Source organism: Tachyglossus aculeatus, chromosome 1 (genome assembly GCF_015852505.1).
Source record: "Tachyglossus aculeatus isolate mTacAcu1 chromosome 1, mTacAcu1.pri, whole genome shotgun sequence".
NCBI classification, from domain to species: Eukaryota; Metazoa; Chordata; class Mammalia; order Monotremata; family Tachyglossidae; genus Tachyglossus; species Tachyglossus aculeatus.
Window position 1 is genome coordinate 12,666,751 of NC_052066.1, and position 18,856 is coordinate 12,685,606.

At 53.6% G+C, this 18,856-nt stretch overlaps 1 protein-coding gene across 1 annotated transcript in view; it reads left to right on the forward strand.

Moving 5' to 3' along the window:
- Window positions 1–18,541, forward strand: part of ERCC3 (ERCC excision repair 3, TFIIH core complex helicase subunit) — a 51,289-nt gene extending 32,748 nt beyond the window's left edge. Inside the window, exons 11-15 of the mRNA XM_038747332.1 lie at window positions 2,036–2,132; window positions 4,087–4,204; window positions 7,135–7,253; window positions 13,547–13,702; window positions 18,334–18,541. Coding sequence (XP_038603260.1) covers window positions 2,036–2,132; window positions 4,087–4,204; window positions 7,135–7,253; window positions 13,547–13,702; window positions 18,334–18,474 — 631 coding nt within the window. The 3' untranslated portion in view covers window positions 18,475–18,541. The remainder of the gene's footprint in view (window positions 1–2,035; window positions 2,133–4,086; window positions 4,205–7,134; window positions 7,254–13,546; window positions 13,703–18,333) is intronic.
- Window positions 18,542–18,856: the final 315 nt, after the last annotated feature.

Consider the following 18,856-nt stretch of genomic DNA (forward strand, 5'->3'; position numbering starts at 1 on the left):
GACAGTCCCTACCCAACAGTGGGCTCACAGTCTAAAAGGGGGAGACAGAGAACAAAACCAAACATACTAACAAAATAAAATAAATAGAATAGATATGTACAGGTAAAATAAATAGAGTAATAAATCTGTACAAACATATATACACTTCACTTCTCTGGGCCTCAGTTCCCTCATCTGGAAAATGGGGATTAAGACTGTGGGACCGGGACTGTGTCCAGCCTGATAAACCTGCGTCTCTGCCAGCGCTTAGTACAGTGCCTGCCGCATAGTGAGCGCTTAACAAGTACCACTCACAAAAAAAAAAAGAAGAGGGGCAGCCTGAGGACCCCCCACCCCAAGAGAAGCGGAGGGCTGGCACCATCCTCGTCAGCGTTCTCGGGGGAGAAGGGGCAGGGAAGATCCCAGGGATGGCACCGTTTAGCCGTGAGTGTGTGTGGGAACGGGAAGGCCGAGGCAGAGCCCGCAGTCGTCCCGTCCAGGATGGCCGCACAGAAGCGCCGTCCCCGATCGGGGGATTGTGTTTAACGTTAGCCGCGCCTGGCGTTGTTTTCTCTTTGGCCTCCTTGTCTCTCCCTGTGAAGCTTTGGGTCACAGAGAAGCTCCCTTGTTGCCGGCAGCGCGCTGGACTGGTCCGGCCTCAGCCACGGGCTCCCAGCGTCCAGCTGGGTCGCGGCCCCCTCTGAGCCTGGGCGTCACCGTGTCCTTAACACCCTTCTTGCCGGCAGTGAACCGTGCTGCTCTTTTCTCAGCCAAGGGCTCCCCAAATCCAGCTGGGCTGCAGCCCTGTCCGAAACCTTGGCTTTGCCCAATGTATCCTTAAAACGATTCCTTTGCTTTCCTTACTGCCCTCAATCAGTTGATCAGTCTGTCAGTACAGGGCTGTACACACAATCCTTAATTAATACCATTGATTGATCAATAAGGGGTATATATTTGAACGCTTGCTGTGTGCAGGCTTGGGAAAGTACAAATTAACATGGTTATTAATAATAATAATAATAATATCTGTTAAGCGCATACTGTGTGCCAAGAACTGTTTTAAGCGCTGGGGCAGATACAAGGTCATCAGGTTGTCCCATGTGGGCCCCACGGTCTTAATCTCTATTTTGCAGATGAGGTAACCGAGGCAGAAGTGAAGTGACTTGCCCAAAGTCACACAGCTGACAAGTGGCAGAGCCGGAATTAGAACCCACGACCTCCGACTCCCAAGCCTGTGCTCTTTCGACTGAGCCACGCTGCTTTGTTCCTTGTCCATAAGGATCCTACAGCCTAGAGCGGGAGACAGACATTAAAATAGGTTACAGAGGAGAAATAGTGATATTTAGTGGAGGTATTTATTGGGTACCTACTGTGCAGTGCATTGAGTATGTTGGGAAGCAGCATAGCATAGTGGCTAGAACAAGGGCCTGCGAGGCAGAAGGTCGTGGGTTCTAATCCCAGCTCTGCCACTTCTCTGCTGTGTGACCTTGGCCATGTCGCTTCACTTTTGGGCCTCAGTTACTTTCTCTGTAAAATGGGGATAATAATAATAATAATGATGGCATTTGTTAAGCGCTTACTATGTGCAAAGCACTATTCTAAGCGCTGGAGGGGATACAAGGTGATCAGGTTGTCCCACGTGGGGCTCACAGTCTTCATCCCCATTTTACAGATGAGGGAACCGAGGCTCCGAGAAGTTAAGAGACTTGCCCGAAGTCACACAGCTAATTGGCGGAGCCGGGATTCGAACCCATGACCTCTGACTCCGAAGCCCGGGCTCTTTCCACTGAGCCGCGCTGCTTCTCTGATTGAAACCGTGAGCCCCATGTGGGACAGGAGCTGCGTCCAACCCGATTAGCTCGTATCCACACCGGCGCTTAGTAAAGTGCTTGGCACATAGTAAGCACATAACAAATTCCACAGTTATTATTATTGTCATCCCTGGGGCCAAATGTCTCCGTCAAGGGGTGGTGGGTGGTCATCCCCGGCCCCTGATGACATCTGTTGGAACGTGTGTTCTCTGTCCCTCTCCCTCCATCCGTCCCTCCTCTTCCAGGCCTTACATCTACGGCCCCACGTCCCAAGGAGAGAGGATGCAGATCCTGCAGAATTTCAAGCACAACCCGAAGATCAACACCATCTTCATTTCCAAGGTAACCTAGAGCCGAGCGGCCAGCGGGGCGGTGAGCCGCCGCGGAGGACCGCAGCCTCCCGGAGGGTCACTCTTGCCGCCGCCTGGATTTCTCGGCCCGGGTGAGGTGGCTGAGGTGTCTTCTTCAACAAGCAAACAGGCGCTTCCCCTGGCAAAAAGGAACCGCTGTTTTCGAAAACCGTTTTTTAGCCAGCAGTTTCCTCTTGCCTTCCCTAAAGCGAAGGCGGGCCATTTTGCAAGTGGGTGTAAAGGGCAGAGGACTAGGTGGTGGGTGTCAGAAGGAATTGGCAGCGGCAGCTTAAAGCAAATGTCCTTTACTGGGTGCGGAGCACTGGATTGGGCACTTGGGAGCATTAGTCAATCAATCAGTGATATTTCTTGAGCTCTGCCTGTGCAGAGCACTGTAGTAAGCACTCGGGAGACTGCAGTATAAAAGAGTTGGTAGATGGGTTCCGTGCCCACAAGGACCTTACGGTGAATCAGTCAGTGGTACTGAGAAGCAGCGTGGCTCAGTGGAAAGAGCCCGGACTTTGGAGTCAGAGGTCACGGGTTCAAATCCCGGCTCCGCCAATTGTCAGCTGTGTGACTTTAGGCAAGTCACTTCACTTCTCTGGGCCTCAGTTACCTCATCTGTAAAATGAGGATTAAGACTGTGAGCCCCACGTGGGACAACCTGATCACCTTGTATCCCCCCAGTGCTTAGAACAGTGCCTTGCACATAGTAAGTGCTTAACAAGTACCATCATTATTATTATTATTATTACTTGCTGAGCACCAACTGTATGTAGAGCACTGGACTGAGCATTCAGGAGAGTCCAATATCACAGAGTCGGAAGACACATTCCTTGCCCCAGGAGTATCTGGCAAAAGCCAAAGATCCCGTCTCCGTCCTCCAGGAATCTACAATGAAACGTTCCCTCTCGGTCCTACTGATTTTTCTTCCTTGGGGGGAAGGAGCCGTGGGGAAAAGCATTTCCGACGAGCAGAGACCCAGGGCCTCAAAGGAATCAAATTGAGAGCAAGTAGAAATGTAGTGTTGAAGCAGCACAGCCTAGTGGCTAGAGCCCAGCCTGGGGAGCCAGAAGGTCATGAGTTCTAATCCCGCCCTGCCACTTGTCTGCTGTGTGACTTTGGGCAAGTCGCTTCACTTCCCTGTGCCTCAATTCCCTCATCTGGAAAGTGGGAATTGAAGCCGCGAGCCCCACATGGGACAGGGACTATGTCCAACCTGATTTGCTTGTATGCACCTCAGCGCTTACTACAGTGCCTGGCACATTGTAAGTGCTTAACAAATGTCGTAATTATTATTAATTATTAATTAATGAATGAATACTCAATGAATACGATTGATTGCGACTGATGGATTGAAAGGCCCCTTGGAGGAGAAGTGATTTTAGGAGGGCTTTGAAGGTGGGGAGAGCTGTGGTCTCTGGGCTTTGAAGCGAGAGGGAGTCCCGGGGAAGAGGGGCTTGGGGTCGGTGATCTTGTGGGGTAGCTGGAGCTGGTTATGGGCAGGGAATGGGTCGGTTATATTGTTCTATTGAACTCTCCCAAGAGCTTAGTACAGTGCTCTGCACACAGTAGGTGCTCAATGAATAGGATCGACTGATGGACTGACAGGAAACATGAGGCCCGCGAGGCTCCCAGCCTGGCCAGTCAGCCGTTCCGCCCAAGCCTGGAGGAAAGCCGATAGGGCTACGAGACTCAGATGGTCAGAAGACGTGGGTTCTAATCCCGGCTCTGCTCCGTGTCTGCTGTGTGACCTTGGCCAAGTCACTTCACTTCCCTATGCTACAGCTCCCTCATCTGTAAAATGGGGATTAAGACCGAGAGCCCTGCGTGGGACAACTTGATTACCATGTATTAACCCAGCGCATAGAGCAGTGCTTGGCATATAGTAGGCGCTTAACAGATACTGTGATTATATTTATGATTATGGCCGCTCTCTTCGGCAGGTGGGAGACACGTCCTTCGATTTGCCCGAAGCCAATGTTCTGATTCAGATCTCTTCCCACGGTGGATCCCGGAGGCAAGAAGCCCAGCGACTGGGAAGGGTCCTCCGGGCCAAGAAAGGTCAGGGGGCCGGGAAGCTGGGGGTTTGGGGGGGCTCCTAGTGGGACACCTTCTCTTCTCTTCCCCCCCACCCCCCCCCAGCTTTATCTGGGGATCCATTGGGTCGGGCGGAGGTGGGAGCCCAGGCATTAGTGGGGGGATCTGCAGGCCAGTGGTGGTTTGTTTTTTTTTATTTTAAATGGAATTTGTTAGGTGCTTACTATAGTAGTAATTGTGGTATTTGTTAAGCGCTTACTGTGGGTCAAGCACTGGGGTAGATACAAGATAATCAGGTTTGATTCAGTCCACGTCCCACATAGGGTCATAATCTTAATCCCATTTTATAGGTGAGGGGACTGAGACACAGAGAAGTTAAGTGACTTGCCCAAGAAGTCACAGTAAGACGGTAAGAGAAGCAGCTTTGGCTTAGTGGAAAGAGCCCGGTTTGGGCGTCACAGGTCGTGGGTTCGAATTCCAGCTCCACCACTTGCCAACTGTGTGACTTTGGACAAGTCACTTCACTTCTCTGGGCCTCAGTTCCCTCATCTGGAAAATGGGGATTAAGACTGTGAGCCCCACGTGGGACAACCTGATAAACTTGCATCTCCCCCAGTGCTTAGAACAGTGCTTGGCACATAGTAAGTGCTTAACAAACGCCAACATCATCATTTGGCAGAGTCTGGATTAAATGATGGCATTTATTAAGTGCTTACTATTTGCAAAGCACTGTTCTAAGCGCTGGGTAGGCTACAAGGTGATCAGGTTGTCCCACGGGGGGGGCTCGCAGTCTTCACCCCCATTTTACAGATGAGGTAACTGAGGCCCAGAGAAGTTACGTGACTTGCCCAAAGTCACACAGCTGACAAGTGGCGGAGCCGGGATTTGAACCCATGACCTCCGATCCCCAAAGCCCGTGCCCCTTCCACTGAGCCACGCTCTGACTCTCAGCCCCGTTCTCTATCCACCAAGCCACTCTGCTACTTATTGAGTTCACCGTCTTAATCCCCATTTTACAAATGAGGGAACTGGGCCCAAAGAGGTGAAATGCCACAGTTAACAAAACCCCAAATTATTAATTATTATTATTGTTGTTGTTGTTGTTATTAAAATGACTAGCCCCAGGTCACACAACAATCAGTTCGGCAGACCCAAGATTAGAACTCAAGTCCTCTGAGTTGTGGGCCCGTGCTGTGTCCCACTAGGGTTGCGAAGGGATTAAGCAGCGTGTCGTGTCTCCAAAGCAGCATTATTCTGCAAACTGGAGTTAGTGGTTCTTCCTGCAGATGTTGTTCATCACGGTCCCTGTAATACTTGCTCCTCTTTCCGGGGCACTTTGGGGCCTTCAGGAGAATTGGCTGGGAGGGCACAGCAACCGGGATTTGGCTCTTCGGGGAACAAGGTCCATTTTCCGTCTCACGAGCCCTCCGGTGCCTGAGGAGAAAGAGGCCGGCACAGTGGGTCTTTGAGAACACTCCGGTGAGCGGTCCCCAGCTCCAGAAGGAAAAGCCATTTTGGAGGAGCCCCATTTAATAATAATAATAATTGTGGTGTTTGTAAGTTGCTTACTATGGGCCATCATCATCATCATCAATCGTATTTATTGAGCGCTTACTATGTGCAGAGCACTGTACTAAGCTCTTGGGATGTACAAAATGGCAACATATAGAGACAGTCCCTACCCAACAGTGGGCTCACAGACACTGTACTAAGTGCTGGGGTGGACATGAATAAATGGGGTTGGACATAGTCCCTGTCCCATAAGGGGCTCACAGGCTCAATCGCCATTTTCCAGATGAGGGAACTGAGGCCCAGAGAAGTAAAGTGACTTGCCCAAGGCCTCAGCAGACAAGTGGGGGAGCCGGGATTAGAAGCCATGACCCTCTGTCTCCCAGGCCCGGGCTCTGGCGTCTCTGGGGCCTGGCAGGTGAGCTGGAAGCGCCCTAAGGACAAACCCCCTCTGTGGCCTGGCTTCCAGGAGGCCGGCGGGACTGGGGGGCACCGGACAGCAGTCCCCCCCCACCCCCCACAGAAGGTTAGTGGCTAGAGCCCGGGCCTGAGAGTCAGAAGGACCTGGGTTCTAATCTCGACTCTTGCCACTGGTCTGCTTTGTGAGCTTGGGTAACTCACTTCAATCAATCAATCGTATTTATTGAGCGCTTACTATGTGCAGAGCACTGTACTAAGCGCTTGGGAAGTACAAATTGGCAACACATAGAGACAGTCCCTACCCAACAGTGGGCTCACAGTCTAAAAGGGGGAGACAGAGAACAGAACCAAACATACCAACAAAATAAAATAGGATAGAAATGTACAAGTAAAATAAATAAATAAATAAATAGAGTAATAAATATGTACAACCATATATACATATATACAGGTGCTATGGGGAAGGGAAGGAGGTAAGATGGGGGGATGGAGAGGGGGACGAGGGGGAGAGAGGGGGACGAGGGGGAGACTTCACTTCTCTGGCCCTCAGTTCCCTCATCTGGAAAATGAGGATTAAGACTGTGAGCCTGATGTGAGACAGGGACTGTATCCCCCCAGTGCTTAGTACAGTGCCGGGCATATAGCCTTTTAGACTGTGAGCCCACTGTTGGGTGGGGACTGTCTCTATATGTTGCCAACTTGTACTTCCCAAGTGCTTAGTACAGTGCTCTGCACACAGTAAGCGCTCAATAAATACGATTGATTGATTGATTGATATAGCACTTCACAGATACCACAATTATGACTGTTATTTTTATTATAAGGTTGGGCGGGGAGGATTCTGGGAGGGCCAAAGCCCAGCAGAGCGGCTCTGTCTTCGGGCCTGCTCGCTGGCCAAACTGGCCTTGGCCCTGTGGAAAGGGTTTTCTGGGCCGGCAGTGTGATGAGCTTCCCTTTCGTCCTCCATCCCCCGACCACTGGCCGTCTCCTAACCAAGCGAATTTCCCCTGTGTCTTGCTCGGTAGGAATGGTGGCCGAGGAATACAACGCCTTCTTCTACTCCCTCGTGTCCCAGGACACCCAGGAGATGGCCTACTCCACCAAGCGCCAGAGATTTCTGGTCGACCAAGGCTACAGCTTCAAGGTAAAAGCTGGGGCCTCGGGCTCCCCCGCCCTTCTCGGACCAAGGGGGCCTGGGTGGCAACAGCTCCCTGGCATGAGGGGCCGGAATGCTGACTGGAGCGTCCCCCTGGTCCCCTCCTCCCCTACCCCCACCCCGCTCCTCCTTGTCTCTCTGGGAATTGCCAGCCCACTGATCGGGGCCTGTTGAGCTGGGCCTGGGAAGGAAAAGGAGCCATAGTGCTCCCAGAGGAGGGCTGTGTGGGAAGGCGGTTTCTTGAAGAAGAATAGGGAGGAGGAGGAGGAGGAGGAATGGAGCCGTGAGAGGGCAAGTGATGAAGGGGCAGAGCCTTGGGTTGAGTGGATGGGGCTGAGGGACGGGTCCGGGGCCGCGGAGAGGGTGGCAGAAAAGGGGAGAGGCACCAGTACCTGAGAAGCGGAAGTCCAGGGTACCAGGGAACCGTGCTCAGGGCCAGTGGCCATCCTGAGGGGTCACCGGCTCCTCTCTGAGGTGAACGCCCGGGCACCTCGTGCTCGGTCAGCATCAGACGGAAAACGTCAGGGCGTGTGCTGGCGACTCCGTCCCGGAGCGACGGTTCTCCGAGCCCGCCGCACAATTTCCGGAGGGTAACTTGCTTGTGGTGAGCAGGCCCGAGCAGGCCAACTGAGCGCTGAAGCCCTCACGACCCCCAGGCCACTCATACACGGCCCTATTTCTTCCTAACTTTAACGCAGTTCAGTGTCCATCCCCTCCGCTAGATTCTAAGTTCCTTGAGGGCACTGGTCATGTCTCCCAACTATACTATGCTCCCAAGCGCCCTTGGGGCTCAAATAAGCGATAGTATTTGTTAAGCGCTTACTATGTGCCAAGCACTATTCTAAGCACTGGGGGAGATACAAGTTAATCCCTTTGTTCCACATGCGGTTCACAATCTTCATCCCCATATTTACAGATGAGGTAACTGAGGCACAGAAAAGTGAAGTGAATTGCTCCGTCTCACAGCAGCCGGTAATAATAATAAATAATTATAGTATTTGTTAAGCGCTTACTTTGTGCCAAGCACTGTTCTAAGCACTGGGGTAGATACAAGGAAGTCAGGGTGTCCCACGTGGGGCTCACAGCCTTCATCCCCACTTTACAGATGAGGGAACTGAGGCAAAGAGAAGTGAAGTGACTTGCCCAAAGTCACACAGCTGATAAGTGGCAGAGCTGGGATCATTCGTTCATTCATTCATTCGTATTTATTGAGAACTTACTGTGTGCAGAGCCCTGTACTAAGCGCTTGGGAAGTACAAGTTGGCAACGTATAGAGACGGTCCCTACGCAACAACAGGCTCACGGTCTAGAAGGGGGAGACAGACAACAAAACATGTAGACAGGTGTCAAAATAGTCAGAACAAATAGATTTATAGCTGTATGCACATCATGCTGCTGCTCATATGATCTGTTCATAAGCCAACTGGATGGGAAGAGGCTCTCCTCCTGGGTTGGCTGGATGGTAGTGTCAATTGTTGATGTGGCCTTTGGTGGCGGCTCTTCTCGGTAGGAGATCTACATGATTCCTTGTCTTTTCTCTCTCTGTCGCCATCTGATCCATTTGACCACGAAATAGAGGCTGGATCCTACCAGCAGGACTAACAGGACCACTAATGGGACCACAGATTGGGTGGACAAGCTCGATTTTGTTGAGGCCAAATTTTCTTGTTCATCTAGACAGAAGATCCGGTCAGCGGAGACGGTGTGGGTGTTGTCGCTGATGGGGTTTTTCGCCGTGCGTGTGTAGTCTTGGGGAGGGCCCCCAGACCTCCGGGAGATGCTGAGGCTGGAGCCGTCGGGGGACTCGGGGGTCTCGGGCCCCAGGGGCGTCCAGCTCAAAGTCACATTGTCCCCTTCCCCGGCCACGGAGCAGGTCAGGGCGATGGTACAGACGCCGTGGCCTTTGCTGTCGCTGAGGGCTCCACCAGCAGCTCGTAGACATGTAGGGAGAACTGCCTGGTTGTAGTGGTGGTGGGGCAGCAGTGTGGACGTCATCTCTGTAGTTTTCCATGTCCTCTAGACTCAGGTTGCTGATGGTCAGGGAGAAGTCGGTGGAGATGCTCAGTAGTCCCCTGTATCGCTGAGTGATGGTAATGATGAGATGGGGGTCTTCTGGTCCTCTTGGGGTCACAGTTGGAGGTCCGGACGATGCTCGTGACGTGCCACTCAGCCAGGACGTCCGGGAGGAGGGTGACTGACTCCCCCGCGCCCTCCGATCCCATTTCACTCCTGTTGGGCTGCGGCACCCGTTTGCAGGTGTCAAAGGGCCGGTAGCCACAGCGACAGAGGGATCGCCTCCGACACCCAAACTTTGGCTCTTTCCACTAAGCCACGCTGCTTCTCCAAGCTCCCAGGGGTGTTGGGAACAAAAGAGATGGCCCATGGAAGGCCCAGGCCCTGGCTTTGGCCCTGGTTCGGGCTCACTGCCTGGAATTTGTCACTTTTGCTCCCTCTTTCCCAGAGTCCAGGAGCATTCGCGCGCCCATCTGTGAGGGCGGAAGGCCCCAGCTGTTGGGCTGGTAGGGGGTGCAGATTCCCCCGATGCCATCAAGCTAGCTTTGTATATAGAATTCCCTCCGCTGTCGTGATAGCTGTGTGTACAGAATTCTCCCAGTTGTGTCTGACTAGCCGTGTGTCAGAATTCTCCCTGCTGCTGGGCTACCTGTGTGTAAAGAATTCCTCCGGTTGTGTTGGGCTAGCTATGTGTACACAATACCCCCAGTTGTGTGGGGCTACCTGTGTGTACACAATAATAATAAAAATAATAATAATGATGGTATTTATTAAGCACTTCCTATGTGCCAAGCACTGTTCTAAGCGCTGAGATGGGTACAAGTTCATCAGGTTGTCCCTCTTGGGCGTAATTCCCTGGGCTGTCAGGTTAGCTACGTGTGCAGAATTCCCCGAGTTGTCAGGCGACCAGGCAGCAGTCTTGCCCTTAGTTGAAATCTGAGCCAGTTGTATGAGTCGCTTGTGGTTTGGGTGTTGTGCTGAGCTTCCCACCCCTACTCCCCGGCCCCGTGTCCAGAGCGCTTCCCCCGAAATGGCCCGTGGTTTCCCATTTCCCTCAGAGTGTGCAGTGGCCCCCCCATTTCTGCCGGCCTCCCCAAGGAGCTCCCGGCTCAGGGCTGTGCATGCTCTCAGACTTCAGCACCGACCCCGCCATTTCACAGTCTTCCCTCCTCCCGAGCTCACCCGGTTTTCCATCCCCATCACTCTCGCCCTTCATCTCTCCGTGTCTCTGTCCACTCGGTTTATCCATTTTGCTCCTGTAAAGCTAACCTTTTCACTGTACCTCAATCTTGCCTGCCTCGTCACTGACCTCTCTCCCACATCCTACCTCTGGCCCAGATCTTCCTCCCTCCGGAGAACCGGCAGGCAGTCGCTCTCCCCCACCTAAAAGTCTTACCGAAGGCACATCTCCAAGAGGCCTTTTGTGACCAAGCCCTCCTTTCCTCTTCTCCCGTTCCCTCCTGCGTCACCCAACTTGCTCCCTTTATTCATCCGCCCTCCCAGCCCCGCAGCATTCATTCATTCAATCGTATTTATTGAGTGCTTACTGTGTGCAGAGCACTGTACTAAGCACTTGGGAAGTACTAGTCGGAAACATATAGAGACGGTCCGTACCCAACAGTGGGCTCACAGTCTAGAAGGGGGAGACAGACAACAAAACAAAACATGTAGACAGGTGTCAAAATCGTCAGAACAAATAGAATTAAAGCTATATGCACATCATTAACAAAATAAAAAGAACAGTAAATATGTACTAAACGTTTTCCAGTGGCTGTTAACACCGTCCAAATATTTCTTAACAGTGTTGTGATGACCCAGCCAAGAGGAAAAAATCTCAATAACACAGTCTTATAGATGTCTTTTAAATATCTGATGCAGAAAGAAATATTTGATGACTTGCCCAAGATGACACAGCATTCCGTCATTAAATCTGTCATTTATTTATTCATATTAATGTCTGTTCCCCCCTCTAGACTGTAAGCTCGTTGTGGGCCGGGAATGGGCCGGGAGATTTCTTATGAAATCTCTCGCTCCATCCCTTCTCCCCTCCTTAACTACCATCTTCAACCGCTCACTCTCCACTGGTTCCTTCCCCTCTGCCTTCAAACATGCCCATGTCTCTCCCATCCTAAAAAAACCCTCTCTTGACCCCACCTCACCTTCTAGTTATCGCCCCATATCCCTCCTACCATTCCTTTCCAGACTCCTTGAACGAGTCGTCTACATGCGCTGCCTAGAATTCCTCAACAACAACTCTCTCCTCGACCCCCTCCAGTCTGGCTTCCGTCCCCTACATTCCACGGAAAAAACTGCCCTCTCAAAGGTCACCAATGACCTCCTGCTTGCCAAATCCAACGGCTCCTACTCTGTCCTAATCCTCCTCGACCTCTCAGCTGCCTTTGACACTGTGGACCACCCCCTTCTCCTCAACACGCTATCTGACCTTGGCTTCACAGACTCCGTCCTCTTCTGGTTCTCCTCTTATCTCTCCGGTCGTTCTTTCTCAGTCTCTTTTGCAGGCTCCTCCTCCCCCTCCCATCCTCTTACTGTGGGGGTTCCCCAAGGTTCAGTGCTTGGTCCCCTTCTGTTCTCAGTCTACACTCACTCCCTTGGTGACCTCATTCGCTCCCACGGCTTCAACTATCATCTCTACGCTGATGACACCCAGATCTCCATCTCTGCCCCTGCTCTCTCCCCCTCCCTCCGGGCTCGCATCTCCTCCTGCCTTCAGGACATCTCCATCTGGATGTCCGCCCGCCACCTAAAGCTCAACATGTCGAAGACTGAGCTCCTTGTCTTCCCTCCCAAACCTTGCCCTCTCCCTGACCTTCCCATCTCTGTTGACGGCACTACCATCCTTCCCGTCTCACAAGCCCGCAACCTTGGTGTCATCCTCGACTCCGCTCTCTCATTCACCCCTCACATCCAAGCCGTCACCAAATCCTGCCGGCCTCAGCTCCGCAACATTGCCAAGATCCGCCCTTTCCTCTCCATCCCAACCGCTACCCTGCTCATTCAAGCTCTCATCCTATCCCGTCTGGACTACTGCATCAGCCTTCTCTCTGATCTCCCATCCTCGTGTCTCTTTCCACTTCAATCCATACTTCATGCTGCTGCCCGGATTATCTTTGTCCAGAAACGCTCTGGGCATATTACTCCCCTCCTCAAAAATCTCCAGTGGCTACCAATCAATCTGCGCATCAGGCAGAAACTCCTCACCGTGGGCTTCAAGGCTGTCCATCCCCTCGCCCCCTCCTACCTCACCTCCCTTCTCTCCTTCTCCAGCCCAGCCCGCAACCTCCGCTCCTCCGCCGCTAATCTCCTCACCGTACCTCGTTCTCGCCTGTCCCGCCGTCGACCCCCGGCCCATATCATCCCCCAGGCCTGGAATGCCCTCCCTCTGCCCCTCCGCCAAGCTAGCTCTCTTCCTCCCTTCAAGGCCCTGCTGAGAGCTCACCTCCTCCAGGAGGCCTTCCCAGACTGAGCCCCTTCCTTCCTCTCCCCCTCGTCCCCCTCTCCATCCCCCCCGTCTTACCTCCTTCCCTTCCCCACAGCACCTGTGTATATGTTTGTACATATTTATTACTCTATTTTACTTGTACATATCTATTCTATTTATTTTATTTTGTTAGTATGTTTGGTTTTGTTCTCTGTCTCCCCCTTTTAGACTGTGAGCCCACTGTTGGGTAGGGACTGTCTCTATATGTTGCCAATTGGTACTTCCCAAGCGCTTAGTACAGTGCTCTGCACACAGTAAGCGCTCAATAAATACGATTGATGATGATGATGATGACTGTCTCTATATGTTGCCAACTTGTACTTCCCAAGCGCTTAGTACGGTGCTCTACACACAGTAAGCGCTCAATAAGTGCGATTGATATAGCCGATATAGCTCCTCTCCCTGGGCATGGGCTCCTAGTGCGTGGTGAGTCGAAACAGGATGGGGTGGGCCGTGACTGAAGACTCGGATCCAGAGTATGCGCGTGAGTGGTGGGGGCCTCCGTCCTAGGAGAGGAGAGGAGGCTTCTGGGGACAAAATAATAGAGGGGCTGCCTGGCGTTCTGTGTTCACAAGTGCCCCTCTTCTCCTTCCCGTCGCGCAGTCCTCTCCCCTCTCTTCCCTTCCCCTCCCCGGGTGGGAGAGTCCGGCCTTGACCGTCGGCCTCTCTGACTTTGGCGGGGAGGGGCCCGGTGCCCAGCACGGGCTCTAGGGAGGTACCCCCTGCCACCCCGTGCCATCCCCCCGCCTCCCCACACCTCCCTGTCCAGGTGATCACGAAGCTTGCGGGCATGGAGGATGAAGAGCTGGCCTTCTCCACCAAAGAGCAGCAGCAGCAGCTTCTGCAGAAGGTCCTGGCCGCCTCCGACCTGGACGCCGAGGAGGAGGTGGTGGCTGCCGGAGAATCCGGCTTCAAGTCCGCCCAGGTGAGCCGGGCAACGGAGCGGGGGGCGGGCAGAGAGGGGTGGGAGGGGGCAGGGACGGGGGAGGGAGAGGAGCATCATCATCATCATCATCAATCGTATTTATTGAGCGCTTAATATGTGCAGAGCACTGTACTAAGCGCTTGGAAAGTACAAATCGGCAACATATAGAGACAGTCCCTACCCAACAGTGGGCTCACAGTCTAAAAGGAGCAGAGATCGGGCACTCACCTGCCATCTAGAGAAGCAGCGTGGCTCAGTGGGAAGAGCCCGGGCTTGGGACTCGGAGGTCGTGGGTTCTGATCCCGGCCCCGCCACTTGTCAGCTGTGTGACTTCGGGCAAGTCGCTTGACTTCTCTCGGCCTCGGTGACCTCATCTGTAAAACGGGGATTAAGACTGTGAGCCCCGTGTGAGAAAATCTGATTATCATCTACATCAGGCAGGGAACGTGTCTACCAACTCATTTGTACCGGACTCTCCCAAGCACTTATATTCATTCGTTCATTCGATTGTATTTATTGAGCGCTTACTGTGTGCAGAGCACCGTACGGAGCGCTTGGGAAGTACAAGCTTGCAACATATAGAAACGGTCCCTGCCCAACAGCGGGCTCGCAGTCTAGAAGGGGGAGACAGACAACGAAACAAAACATAGAAACCAAATAGAATAAATATGCACAAGTACTTGTGTACATATACACAAGTATATGTACAAGATAAATGCTCGGATCAGCATGGCAGCAGTTTGGATTATACAGTGCTCTAAACACAGTAAGCCTCAGTAAAGGCCATTGATTGATTGATTTTTCTTGCCCCAGCGGGCCTCAGTCTTGACTCGTCCCCCTGCCCCGTTCGCTGAGGGGACGAGGGAATTCTGGACGTGGGAGTTCGAGGACAAAGCAGGTTGCAGGGAGGCAGTGGGGCCTAGTGGAAAGAGCCTGAAGCCTGGGAGTCTGGAGGCTCAGATTCTAGCCCCTGGCTGGCAGGGTGAACCTGGGCAAGTCATTTTACCTCCCTAGGTCTCAATTTCCTTGTTTGTAAAATGAGGCCAGAATAGATTGGGAGCCCCGTGGGAACCAGGGACCGTGTCCAGTTCGATAATCCTGATGAGATGGACCCCAGCACTTGGGCCGCAACGAGCGCCGAAAGGAAGCCGTCATCGTCATTTTTCTTGCGTCTCAGAGAAGCGGGCGGGGTGAGCCTCAGTGAGCTCGTTGCGGGGAGGGAATCTCTTTATTGTTGTATCGTACTCTCCCAAGCCCTTAGTACAGTGCTCTGCATGCAGTGAGCGCTCAAAAAATACGATTGAATCAATGAGCCGGTCATCAGCGAGCTCTTTCCCTCCCTTGGTGCGCCAGTTGGTGCCCGGGTGCTGAGCGCTGTACTACACGCTCAGTATTGTACTACGCTGGACTACACGTGCAGTAGAGTCGGTAGACTTGATCTCTGGCCACAAGGAGCTTACAGTCTAGATGGGGAGACGGACGTTAAAATCAGTTACAGAGGGGAAAGGGCAGAGGGTGAGGATCAGTGGAACGAGCCCGGGCTTTGGAGTCAGAGATCATGGGTTCAAATTCCGGCTCCACCGATTGTCAGCTGTGTGACTTTGGGCAAGTCACTTAACTTCTCTGTGCCTCAGCTACCTCATCTGTAAAATGGGGATTAAGACTGTGAGCCCTCCGTGGGACAACCTGATCATCTTGTAACCTCCCCAGCTCTTAGTGTGTGCACATAGCAAGCGCTTAATAAATGCCATCATTATTATTATTATTATTATCTGGACTCTTAAGTGCCGAGGAGCCGTGTGGCGGGGGAGGGGTGACTATCAATCAACCGATGGATGGTATTTTTATCTTTATCATCATCATCAATCGTATTTATTGAGCGCTTACTATGTGCAGAGCACTGTACTAAGCGCTTGGGAAGTACAAATTGGGAACATATAGAGACAGTCCCTACCCAACAGTGGGCTCACAGTCTAAAAGGGGGAGACAGAGAACAAAACCAAACATACTAACAAAGTAAAATAAATAGAATAGATATGTACAAGTAAAATAAGGTGGTCAAGCTCTTAGTACAGTGCTCTGCACACAGTAAGCGCTCAATAAATATGATTGAATGAAGGGGTGCAGATCCGAGTGACTAGGCGACCCAGGGAAGGACAGGTAGGGGAAGCGACAGCTAAATCAGGCAAGGGAAGGCTTCTTCAGGATGTGACATGTTGGCGGGTTTTGAAGATGGGGAGTGCGGTGGTCTGCCGGACACGAAGCGGGAGGGAGTTCAAGGCTGGAGGCAGGATGTGGGCAAGGGGTTGGCGACGTGGTAACGAGATCGAGGTAAGGTGAGGAGGTAGGCGATAGAGGAGTGAAGCGTGTGGGCTCAGCTGTCGATGGGAAATTAGCCTGATTATATAGAGGGAGGAGAGCTGATTGCTTTAAAGCCGATGGTCAGGAGTCTTTGTTGGATATGGAGGTTGATAGGCTACCACTGGACGTTCTCCAGGAGTGGGAAGATACAGACGGAATCGTTTTTTAACAATCTTGATCTGTGCGGTACAGTGAAGTAAGGACTGGAGTGCGGAGAGGCAGGAAGGTCAGCAAGGAGGCTGATTCAGTAGTCAGGGTGGGATAAGATAAGTACTTGGATCAAGTGTAGTAGCAGTTTGGATGGAGTGGAATGGGCAGTTTCTAGAGATGCTCTGAAGGTAGATTTGGTGACTGCAGACTGAATGAGAGACAAGTCGAGAATGATGCCAAGGGGGTGAGCTAATGAGACAGGGAAAGTGGTAGTATTAGCCACAGTGGTGGGAAAGTCAGGAGGAGGACGAGGTTTAGGTGGGAAGGTGAGCTCTGTTTCGGATATGTTAAGTTTGAGGTGTCCGAGGACGTCCGAGTCAGAAAATCCAGAAGGCCGGGGGAAATGCGAGACTGCAGAGGAGAGAGATAGGGGCTGGAGATGCAGATTTGGGAATCATCTGCATAGACGTGGGATGTGAAGCCATGGAAACAAATGAGTACTCCAAGGGAGCGTCTGTAGGTGGAGAATAGAAAGGGACCCAAAACTGAGCCTTGAGGGACTCCCACAATTAGCGGGGGTGGGTTGCAGAGAAGGAGCCCACGAAAGAGATGGAGAATGAGCAGCCAGAGAGATCAGAGGAGAAGCAGGAGAGGACAGTGTCAGTGAAACCGAGGTTGGGTAGCGTTTCCAGGAGAAAGAGGGGTGGGCGACAGCGTCAAAGGCAGCTGAGTGGTGGAGGAGGATTAGGATGGAGTAGCGGCCTTGGGATTTGGCAAGAAGGGGATCATTGGTGACCTTAGAGAGGGGTCAGAAGTCAGACTGGCGGGGGTCAAGGAGAGAGTTGAAGGACTGATCTGCCAGCCCAGCCCGGCCCCTCCCCGGGAGAGTGGGCCACCCGAGGAGCCCCCAGACCAGAACGGCCTCTTCCCTCCCAGAGTCCCGGGGTTCAGGCTAGGCCAGAGCCGTGGGCCCCCCGCCCCCATATTGGTGGGCAGTGAGTGTCCGTCCATCTGCCGGCCCCTCGTTCCCCGAAGGCCTCAGACAGCCCCGCGGCGGGCCGCCTCCCCAGCTCTCCCTGTGCCTCGGGCTGGGTTCCTCGGACCGACCCACCCCGAGCAGGCTCAGGTCAGCCGCTGACCAGCGGCCGGAGGCCGGGGGATGGGGCGTGGCTGGGGAAAACCCAGGACGAAAATGAGCAAGGTGGATTGCCCCTCCATCCTTCCCTTCCTCCCTCCCCCCTCCTTCTGTCCCTCCCTCTCCCTCCCTCTATCCCTCCCTCTTTCCCTCCATCCATCTCTCCCTCCTTCCGTCCCTTCAAGCACTTAGTACAGTGCTTTGCACTTGGTAAAAAAAATACAAATGAATGAATGAATCCTTCCCTCGCTTCATTCTCCCTCTCTCCATCCCTCCATCCCTCCATCCCTCCTTCTCTGTTCTCCCTCTATCCCTCCCTCCCCCTGTCCTCAGGTTCTCCCTCCCTCCCCGTTGGCAGGCAGGACTCGGGCCCAGAGGTCTGTGCAAGAGAGCCAAGCCCCAGCCACAGCGGCCCATTCTCCCTAGGGTGGACGAGGGACGGAGCTCGTGGGAGAACGGGGAAGTCGGGTAGCCTGTCAGCCCGTTAGGAAGAAGGGGAAAGGGGAGGGTAACAAAGCCAGTGCCTGGCAAGAGGCCAGTGAGTTAGACCACTCGAGAGGCCAGAGTAAATGGGGCCCCAGAACGAAGCACAAGCCGTCCGTCGGAAATGTACAAGGGGTCATTTTCCGAGGAGTCGGTCGATTGTATTTATTGCGCACTTACTGTATGCAGAGCACCGTACTGAGTGCCGGGGAGAGTCCAATAGAACGGTAGAACACATTCCCTGCCCACAGCGGGCTTCCGGTCTGGAGCCGAGCCAGAGAGCCGTGAAGGGAGGTCGGTCGGGGGGCGGAGATGTAGGAGGAAAACCGGCAAGGACGCCCAAGCCTGCCCGGTGCCCGCGGGAAATGACCCCGCCGGGCGGCTCGGTGGGGGTCGACCTCCCGTTCTGTCTGGGCACTGTCAGGGCGGTCCCTGCCCACGGAGGGTTCGGCCGCGCGTTTCCCCCTTCTGACCGGCTCCCGCACGGGGTGGTTCTCCACAGATGTCCCGGCGGTTCGGCACCATGAGCTCCATGTCGGGGGCCGACGACACCGTCTACATGGAGTACCAGACTTCCCGCAGCAGAGCCGCCGCCGCCGCCAACAAGCACATCCACCCGCTTTTCAAACGCTTCCGCAAGTGACCGTGGGGCCCCCGCCGGGGACCGGCTCGGGACGGGCCGACGGACGGATGGGACCGGCTCGGGACGGGCCGACGGACGGATGGGACCGGCTCGGGATGGGCCGACGGATGGACGGACGGATGGGCCGGCTGACGGGAGAAGCTCCGGTGCCTCGACTCGCCCCTTCGGATTTCCCAAAGGATGCGTCCTTGAGCCTCGAGCCGCACATCCCCACCGGTGGCTACCGGGAACGGGCCGCCCGTCCCTCCCGGTGGCCCCTGGCACAATCCGCACGTACCTTCCGGTAGCCGCCGCCAAGGCGGTCACCATCTAAACAGCGAGCTTGGCTGAACAAATACCATCATTGAACGGGCCCAGAGCCTCCTAAAAGCGTGGAGCGCTC